At 26.6% G+C, this 10,134-nt stretch overlaps 1 protein-coding gene across 6 annotated transcripts; it reads left to right on the top strand.

Moving 5' to 3' along the window:
• The first annotated feature begins 667 nt into the window (after positions 1-667).
• On the top strand, positions 668-7,040 carry LOC100576041. 6 transcript variants are annotated; one of them, XM_029488590.1, is made up of 12 exons: positions 668-806; positions 1,074-1,217; positions 1,813-2,076; positions 2,576-3,021; positions 3,092-3,419; positions 3,654-3,809; positions 3,867-4,126; positions 4,452-4,629; positions 4,724-5,011; positions 5,089-5,236; positions 6,318-6,391; positions 6,530-7,040. In XM_029488590.1, exons 2-12 carry the CDS (start codon positions 1,098-1,100, stop codon positions 6,683-6,685), a joined length of 2,418 nt encoding a protein of 805 aa, XP_029344450.1. In that variant the 5' UTR covers positions 668-806; positions 1,074-1,097; the 3' UTR covers positions 6,686-7,040. The 6 variants fall into 6 exon arrangements, with proteins under 6 accessions (XP_029344450.1, XP_003247737.1, XP_016663723.1 ...); XM_016808234.2 differs by lacking the exon at positions 668-806 and adding an exon at positions 821-872; XM_008189565.3 differs by lacking the exon at positions 668-806 and adding an exon at positions 894-940.
• The last annotated feature ends 3,094 nt before the right edge of the window (positions 7,041-10,134 follow it).

Below are 10,134 nucleotides of genomic sequence, written 5' to 3'. Positions count from 1 at the left end.
CAATTTAAATTTTAAATTTTGTTTATAATAATTAATAATATAATATGAAAACTTTTTTTATACTTTTATTACACTTTTTAATGTAAGAAATATAATTCAAAAAAAAAACCTATTATATATAAAAAATAAATTATATCGATATATCGTTTGTCGATATCGATATCATTCGTTTTTCGATATCACGATATGATATCGATATCAATGAACTGATATCGATAACGGAAAATATATTACCGTTGTGCATCACTAATAATAACATAATATTGGATGTTGGACGGGCGTTGCAGGCATAGAAAAATTTAAATTTTCATCATGTGTTGTAAATTGGACTAAAAGTTCAAGTTTAAAATCTAAAATCCTTTATGTCTGAAAAAGGCCCCCTAAATATGATGATGGGGCCCTTTGGGGGTGCGGTGCACCCCCAGCACCCCCGCTAATTGCGGCACTGCCGAATTCGGTGGCCAGATACATTCATATTTCTCTTCCATGAAAGTGATTTAAATCGATGTTTCTCTATGTTTTTTGTTTTTATCAGAATTTAACGGAAAATAAACAAAACTAAAAAATTAAAAAGGTCTATAGCGATTACAGAATAATATACTATTCATGATATAATTAATTATATCATGATACTATTATAATAATATAGATAAAACAGTAAACAGTAAACACCACTGACTAACATTCATTATTAATTATTATTCTTTAATAAAATTTAATTAAATTCCATAGATAAAGATGTAGTTAAAATTAACGCTAGCTGTAAAATAGTGTAATTTCATTCTAAATTTATATTACTTTCACAAGTATTAATTTCCATTTTATTATTAATTTTATTGACATAATTTGTTCTATTTGATATATACTTATAGGTATACTTCGTTAATTGATAATTTTAGTTAATTTGGATTCATGGATTTCAAATTTAAAGTTCTAAACTGTAATTTATTATGATTTTTAGTTTTTTTTTTAAATATTCTCTAAGTAAGAGTTTGTTAGGTATTTGTTAGTTTCTCAAATAATCATTTGTAGTTAGGTAAATTATGGTTATATATCAGATTCTAATTGTTCAGGTTTTAAGTTAGCATCCTTCAACTATGGACCATTTAATGCCACCTTCATTTCATAACCATTTAAAGAATTTTGTTGTAGCTGCCAAACAATATTCATATTGCCACGATGAATCATCTTTTAATGGAGTTCTCTGTTCATTACAGGTATGTAATAAAAATTAAATCTTTCTGCAGTGTGACTTGAATAAATTAAGCCTCGTCTATGTGACTAATTGACATGGTAATAGTTAAAACTTGATTAGTTTGGTACCTAATTTGAATGTACTATGTTTTTCATAAAAAAATGTATCTATATTTTTTAAAAGAATTGCCTAATATTAGTCATCTATTATTAATTTGTTTAACTTTTACTACGTAACATACATTTTACATCATAGAATGCTCAAATATTGTTTGTAAAAACCCCCAAACATCAAATTTATTGAATTAACTAAACGCTCTATTGGTACTTATCACTTATAATAAACCAATTTAATTTAATCTGAATTTTTGGATTTATATTTTAAAGTTAAAAATATAGTTCCAGCTTCAAAAAGTGTTATATACAGTACATTCTGTTTTTCTAAAAAATCAGTAACAATATCCAATTTAAAACTTATATTATTTACATAATAGTATAATATGTATATATTATTAGTAATTATTATTTTTATTTCTGATTATTTAATACAAATGTATAATATTATGATTAAGGTAAATATAAATTAATAATTATTGTTTGTAAATAATTTATTTTCAGATCCTCGGACAACAAGAATTTGTTTTTAATTCTAAAGATACATTAAGACATGAGTTTTTTATTAACTTATATGAACTGATGAGGAATATTAATGATGATTCTGAGATTATGTGGGCTGCTGTTAATTTATTGCAATCTATTGTAAAACAAGGATTTTTTCAAAACACAATACTAAATAATAATGAATTTACACTAATTCTAACAAGATTACTAAAAGATGAATTATCATTAGATAAAAAAATTAAAATACTCAAACTACTTCAGGTAAATTAAAGTCTAATCATTAAATTTGGTTATAACTAATTAGCAGGGTTCAGAAGTTCTTTGCATATTTTTTTGTATATCCTAGAACATCCCAAGTAAGACACAAATTTGTTGTTTCACAAATCCCAGATATCTTATAACATTTTTTATTTTGATTATTTAAAAATGTATATGCTATTTTTAGATATACTCCCATATAAGAATGGATTAAATTGAGTTCAATTCTTTTTTTTCATTCACTCATTAAGAATGTTTAAAATGATTGGTATTTATAGAACAGAGATATTAATATTGAAGCAATATAAATAGATATTCCTACTTCTATCAAAAATTAAAAGTAAACATACATTAAAAAAAAAAAATTTTATTTTATTTTGCAACACATTTTTAGTGCATATTAAATTACTGAGAATTAACTTTTTTAATACTAAAACCTCTGAGCCCCGTTTAGCTATAAGTATATACTTGGAGCAAAACAATAAGTATTATGAATTTTTAGGAATTGACATATAGAATGAAAATACAATGGCAGGAAGGCCATTCATCTGAACTAATAAGTCTGTTGGTAAAATGGATTTCAACTGAAGACAAAGATCTTATATCATTTAGTCTAGGGGTTTTAGTAAATGTGTGTTGTAAAAACAAATTTGCCATGTTTACTCTTGTGAAATGTACACATTCTAAATCCTTCATGCGTCTACTTTTAAAATTACAATCTGATGATATATTCATCAAAGTTCAAGTGTATAAATTATTATTAGTTTTAGAACAAGTATCTGGTCAGATACCTGATGTTGATGTTAACAATTTAATTGATGTAACATTTGTTGTTTTGGAAGAAGGTCTTAAACTAAAAAATGTGTTTGTTCTACGCCACGCAGTAGACTTTTTTATTGATATAAGTGAACATTCACGTTGGAAAAATTCCGTTTTAGAATATAATGGGTATATTTATTTTATATTATAAATGTTGATGCATATACAATTTTCTAACTTACATTTATTAATTTTTTAGCTATAAAACAAATTTAATTAACATATTGGAATCTACAAACAATTTTAAGCACATTGAGAAGTCTCAAAACAATTATCACATTACATTACAAAGTGTAGACTTAGTTTTACAATTTGTTCATCATGTTATTCAATTCAAAAATGAAGATTTAATAATATTATATCCTAAAATTATAATGTACATTTTGCATTGGACTCAATTTTCAAATCTTCAAAAACAAGCAATGTCAATTTTACAAACAATAATTATTAATGTAAGAAGTTATGAAAGTTATATGGATCAAACCCTCAAATGTGATGTTCATGAAAATCTGGAAAAGAGTTTAAATGTAAGTTTAAACCTGTAATAAAATTTTAATTTAATAAAAATCTATTGAAATTAAATAATTATCTTACTATATTATTATCTAATTAATGTAAAGAACAAAATGTAGTGATTGAAATGTTATTTTAACTCTATGCAGTTATTAAAGATTTAATAATTTAGTAGTATAGATACTATAAGATATCGTAGTTTAAAAGTTATCTACTTAAAATTTATTAATAATTATTATATATTTCAGGTATTGCTAATTGTTTTATTCGAGCCGAATACAAATGTAGAATATGATTCAATTACATGTACATGGAATAAATATGCAATATGCTTGAGACTTCTTCAAGAAATGTTAAAGATGAAAAATCTATATAAAATAATTGAAGAAAAACTTCATATTTCCGTAAGAAATATTTTTATAATCTTTTTTTAAATAATTAATATTAATTTTATTTTTCAGTCTCTTCAGTCTTTATTTCATTCTCTGATATTGGTTGATATTAAAAATTTAAATAATTTACAAAATATCACAAATGTTTACATTGAAGCACTGTGTTTTCTATCTGAATTACTGGCTAAAAATCCTATGTGGATGTCTTTATATTCTGAAATATTGAATCAGAAACATGTTTATCATGTACTAGCATTTATAATTTATAAAGGTTCAAAAAATATGAAACAAAAAGTATTAGATCTCATAACTAAATTTTCACAACAAAGGTAATTTATAATTTTTGATTAAATATCGTCCCCGTTCATGCAAAGTACACTAAGTCCAAAAATCGACTTAGAAATTTGTATTTTAACAATAATAAGAGCTATAAATTTCACAGTGTCATATTATTTACAACTACTCATTAACAGCTACTTCCCTTAAGGGAAACTCAATTAAAAAAAGAAAGAAAAAAATTTGGTTACATATGGTATACATATTTTAAAGTTTGAAAAAATTTCAAAAGCTGATTCATGTTTTTGAACTTGGTGTGTTTTGCATGAACGGGGACGATATGATATTTATGTTTATTATATTTGTATTTAAATTTAGTACTTTAATGTTATCCGATTGCTTGGAAGAAATTGAACAATTATCTTCAGCTAAAGTAAAAAATGCGACAACTATAAATTCAGATGAGACTGAAATAAAGCCATTATGTTCATTTGCTCAAGAAGAACAATTAAAAGTGTTCATTGATAAATTAGAAAATATATTCAATTCTAATGAAGTAAACAATTAAAAAATATATTATATTAACATTATTTGTATGGTATTATTTTTTCAGTATTAATTTATCAAATTAAATATTTTTTCACTTTTAGATACTTAATATAAAAACAAGTAATGTTATTACATTATATCAGTACAAAATGAATACATTAAAACAAGCTGAAGTGTGGTTAAAACAAAGTCTTGATAATGCTTCTGAAGAAATAACACGGTTAAATTATAAATTAGTTTGTTTAAATAGTGAATCAGTGCAACTGAATCAAATGATATTAGATGTCCATCAAGAAATCGAAGAGTTAACAGTAGAAAACAAAGATCTAAAAAGAAAATTAAATAATATTACTGAGCAATTTACTACAACTAGTAATAACTTTGCAAAAGTAATAAATTAATTTTATGCAAATTAAAATAATAAATAATTATATTCAATAAATACTAATATATTATATTACCTTAGCTATCTCGAAATTATGAATCAAAACGTCAAATTATTGAAGAGCAGAATTCTTCAATAAAGAACCTTGAAAAACAATTAGAAGAGCTACGTTTAGAAAGCAATAAAATGAAAGATGATCTACTGGACCAATTAAAAAATGAAAAAACTGGTAAAATAAAAATTATATATTTATATTATTATTTATTAATAATATGTGAGTCCATACATTTTTGTATTTGCATTTATTTAAAAGTATACTTTCAGCATGAAGTATTTTCTATAAATATTATTGCCTATTACAATAATTGAATAATAATTTTATAAGTTGTATTTATTATTCTGTGTTAGCTGAAGCCCAAAGGTTTGTGAAAACAAGGTTTTTTCTAAAAATAGATGTTCAATAACAATATTATTTCCTTTTGTATTATTAGATTACTGTTGATAATATCAGATACAATATCTACTTAGTAGTTAGTACTTGATTTCTTATACAGTTATACGGGATTACGGGAATAATAGAGCTCTTAATTCGGAAAATGTATTGTAGTCACGAGTAAGAGATGTAATTTTAAACGTAATGTGATCCTGTTTTTTCCTAACGAGGAAATTATGAGCATTTAATGGTTTTAAGAGGAACAAACCAATCTATATACAGTGTAGTAAGGTATCATTAAAAATTGATGCATAATTATTGGCATTATCCTGAGCAAAAGTATCAATCCAATTAAAAGACAAAATAATGTATTGATGTCCAAGTAGTTTGCACTCTTGAAATCACAGTATGTAAAGGATTGAAGGAATTGTATATTTTTTTGGTGACTTAGGCAGAGGACATTTTAGTACTATGTGAGGATGGTAAGAGTCGATAGGTACTAATGAAAGTGTAGCGCTACTAACAGAAAGATCCTTGGAATTAGCAAAAACTAGGTTGAGAAGGCCACCAAAAGATGGTATTATATTGATAAAAATGTTATGAATTATGATCAACTCAAATAATATTATTAAATTGCAATAAATATTTATTTAATAAAAAAAAATTAAGTAACAATGACTAATCTGTGTCTATATTACGTTAATTACAATCCTACTCTAAAAAACCAAAAGTATTTGAAAAATATTCCAAATATTTAAAAAAGTGTTTGAGTAGTATCTCTTTAAAAGTGTTCTTTACGAGTTACAACACTGATTAAATAAATACACAATTTTATATTAATTTTATAATATATAATTTTCAATTTCTATTATTCTAGAAAATAAAATTCAAGTTTCAAAATTGGAACAACAATTAACAGAAAAACAAAGTATTATAATTGAAAAATCTGAGGTAAGTTGTTTAATAAACTATTTTGTCCACTACTTTAGGAAGGCATTAAAATATTAAAATAAAACCGATATTTTAGCATAATATCTATCTTATATTATTATTGATTGAACATGTTTTATATATTAATATTTTTAATAGGAAATCAACAACAAAATATCATTTATTAGAAATCTAGAAAATATTGGTTTAGAAAAGGATAAAGATATTATTGATTTGCGTAAACAACTTCAAGAACAACAAAGAGTTCGGGAAATGATAAGTCAAATGTTAGCTGCTACATCCACTAAACCTTAACTATCAGATTCGATTGACTGATTCAATTTGTGTTCCTATTTAAAATTCCTTGCAAGTATAATTTTCTTATGACTAACATTTTATTTAAAATTCACAAATAGTTATGATTTGATTATTTAATGAAATTCATGAATCTAAAGATAGCATGTCTGATTATAAAATTATAGAGCATACAAAGGTATGTATTATATGAAAAAAATTTAAATTTTAAATTTTAAAAAGGGATGTTTCATGTAATTGTAATAAATGTTTTTTTTTTTTTTTAAATACAGTAACATTTTTTAATAATTCTCTGATTACTTCACTTGGAATAATGTAGGTACACCATCAACCACTAATAAAAACCCATATTTGATGTATAATATCATCTACGTTGATTCAAATTAATAAATTAGGTACATTAGAAACAATCCGGTCTTGTTAATATTGTATTGCTTTATAAACAATTAATAATATAGGAAATAATAATGAACTAGACAAATGTATTGTTAAAATAAAATGTAATTAAACTTATCTTAATCTTTAGTGGAAAAAAAAACAGCTTTATAATGTATAAGTTATTTAATATTTACTATTATTCAAATATAATTACCTGTATATATTTTATGTATATATTATAAGTTACTGTAAAGATCAATGTACCATTGACCTATTTTATTATTGAGGTGATTTATAGTTATATTTATTATTGTTTAATTTTAAAGTTTATTATTCAGTAGTTTCATAATTGCATATTGATATAATTTATAATTAAACATTTTTCATCTATACTTAGTAATATAATTCTCTTTTATTTTATGACTTCAGTCATTATGTACAGGGTACAATAACTTGTTCTAATAATCTAATCAATATTTTTCCTTTTTTCTATACCATTTACTGTCTTGCAGACGTGTTTACAAGGGGGGGCATGGGGGTACAGGTCCCCCACCCCTCCCATTGGCTTTGGAGTGGATTATCTTCCATATTGTGTTTGATGGAATTTTGAATCAATTCAAATTATATTCATTGTTCCTTATTGTTGAGAGGTTAGGGGATTTTCCAATTTTCCCATCCTATTTAGCTATGTTGTTTTATTTTTTTAATCCATCCCTTTCAGAAATCATATCTACGCTACTGCTGACTTGTGTGCAGGGCTGTCCTGACGATTTGCGGGGCCCAAGGCAGAGTACAATTGTGAGGCCTAAAATGTCATTATCGTCAGTTGGCAGTTGCATAGTATAATATGTATTATGATAATTACCTAGGTATAAAAGGGCAATGCGCAAATAGACTTAAAATATAGTACCTTGTACTTACAACAAAATGAATAAGACATAAGGAAATAAATTAATAACAAAACACGTAATATATTATTAATAATAATATTGATAAATTAATAAGTCAGTAAATATAGTAGGTAGGTAGGTACCTAAAAGAATATAAAAAAGGTGGACAAGTGGTACCGCTCTGCAGTCTGCTGACTGCTGTACAGTAGGTTGTCAAGCATATTATGTCATTGTAATGGGTATTGTGTTATATTTAATTATTGAATTACATTGATAAATCATTATATACGAAAAAATATTCTGAGTGGAAAAGTATATGATATAATATTATACTTGTATAATTCGAAAACATCTCACGGCTATAAATACCACAACTTTCCTATGTACTTTTTCTGTTTGATAGACGTACAAAAACTTATTAGAAATCTATTAAAATGTCTTAATATGTTAACTGTGAAAAAAACTTTTTTTACATTCTTATAAGGCACCCTAAAATTTTGGAAAAACTAATTTGAAAAATCGATAGGTTGCTAAACCAGAATCGTTCCGTATAGCTAATTGTTTTGGAAATATAACAAAATATCAAAAATCGATTAATGGGAATTCAATAATTTACCGCTGAATATCAAATATCATAAAATTGATAAGTTCAAACGCTCATAAGTCATAAACAACTATTACTACTATCCGGACATCTGGTTAACATATTTTTTTGTTTAAGGAAAGGTATAGAAACAAAAGAAAAAATATAGTATAGAGTTGTAGATAGCTTGAAACCACGATTAAAGATGGTATGGTTGCACAACGAACCATAATAAAGTGAAAAATATTCTACTTTGGAAAATGAAATTAAAACTCTATGTTATCGTTCATAAAAGTAAAAAACGGAACTTTTCTACTTTACCGGACACCCTTTTTTTTGCAATTTTTTTTTTTGAAACTAATGTAGTTAAGCACGCTGAAAACGATGGTGAAGTCCGAATTTGGCGCACGGACTTAGTTTTGAAGTTATGGCCTATTGAAGTTCGCTATTTTGCGATTTTCACGCATTCGCGGAACACTAGTTTACTACGACTATTTCGAATATTGAAATTTTTTTTTTCGAAACTTATGTAGTTAAGTACGCTGAAAACGATGGTGAAGTCAGAATTTTCCGCACGGACTTAGTTTTGAAGTTATGGCCTATTGAAGTTCGCTATTTTGCGATTTTTACGCATTCGCGTATTAAAACATCGTACAGTTATGCCATGCTAGCGGCACTCGTCGCTACGCTCCTCGGCGCCGTCGCTCCGCTCCGCAAATCGAAAATATCCCCCGACTTGCTGTGCAACACCTCCCCAAGTGGGTCACAGGGTTAAGAAAATTGCATTTTTGTTGCACCGAGTCACCGAGCGGGGTCACTCGCTCGATGCGCTCGCTCGGACAATTAAAAACGAAAATATCCCCCGATTTGCTATGCACCACCTCCCCAAGTGGGCCGCCAATTTGAAAAAAAACATCGTACAGTTATGCCATGCTAGCGGCACTCGTCGCTACGCTCCTCGGCGCCGTCGCTCCGCTCCGCAAATCGAAAATATCCCTCGACTTGCTGTGCAACACCACCTTAAGTAGGTCACAGGGTAAGTTATGTCGTAGTATGGGCAGTGATGCTTTGCTAGCGGCTCCGAAAAACATCAATCTTCATGATAGGCACAGTGAACTTAAAATAGCGAACTTCATTCGCCGATAACTTCGAAACTAAGTCCGAGCCCCAAATTCTGACTTCACCATCGTTTTCAGCGTACTTAACTACATATATTTCAATTACAAAAATCGCAAAAAAAAAGGTGTCCGGTAAAGTAGAAATATACCATAAATTGTTGTACATTTGCGTTAACTTAGAAATTTGTTTTATTTTCACAGCTTAATGGCAATTAGACTTAAGTATTTAATATAAGTTTCAACTTGATATGTCTACGCGTTCATGAGGAAAAGGATAAGTTTAAAATTATTTGAAAAAAAAAAAAAAAAAATATGTGATCTAACTAAAAATTTAAGGTTTTCGGAATTTTTCTGTTATATGTGCGATAAAACATTGCTTCATGCCGAATTTCGAGATTCTAAATCGACTTGAAGTACCCTATACGGTTTTGATTCCCTCGCAGTAGTCGCGAGTTTGAAATATGCGGCTTAAATTGATAT

The sequence above is a fragment of the Acyrthosiphon pisum genome, chromosome A1 (genome assembly GCF_005508785.2).
Source record: "Acyrthosiphon pisum isolate AL4f chromosome A1, pea_aphid_22Mar2018_4r6ur, whole genome shotgun sequence".
In the NCBI taxonomy this organism is placed as follows: domain Eukaryota; kingdom Metazoa; phylum Arthropoda; class Insecta; order Hemiptera; family Aphididae; genus Acyrthosiphon; species Acyrthosiphon pisum.
The sequence above is the reverse complement of the archived record's forward strand: the minus strand, read 5'-3'. Positions and strand labels throughout refer to the sequence as shown.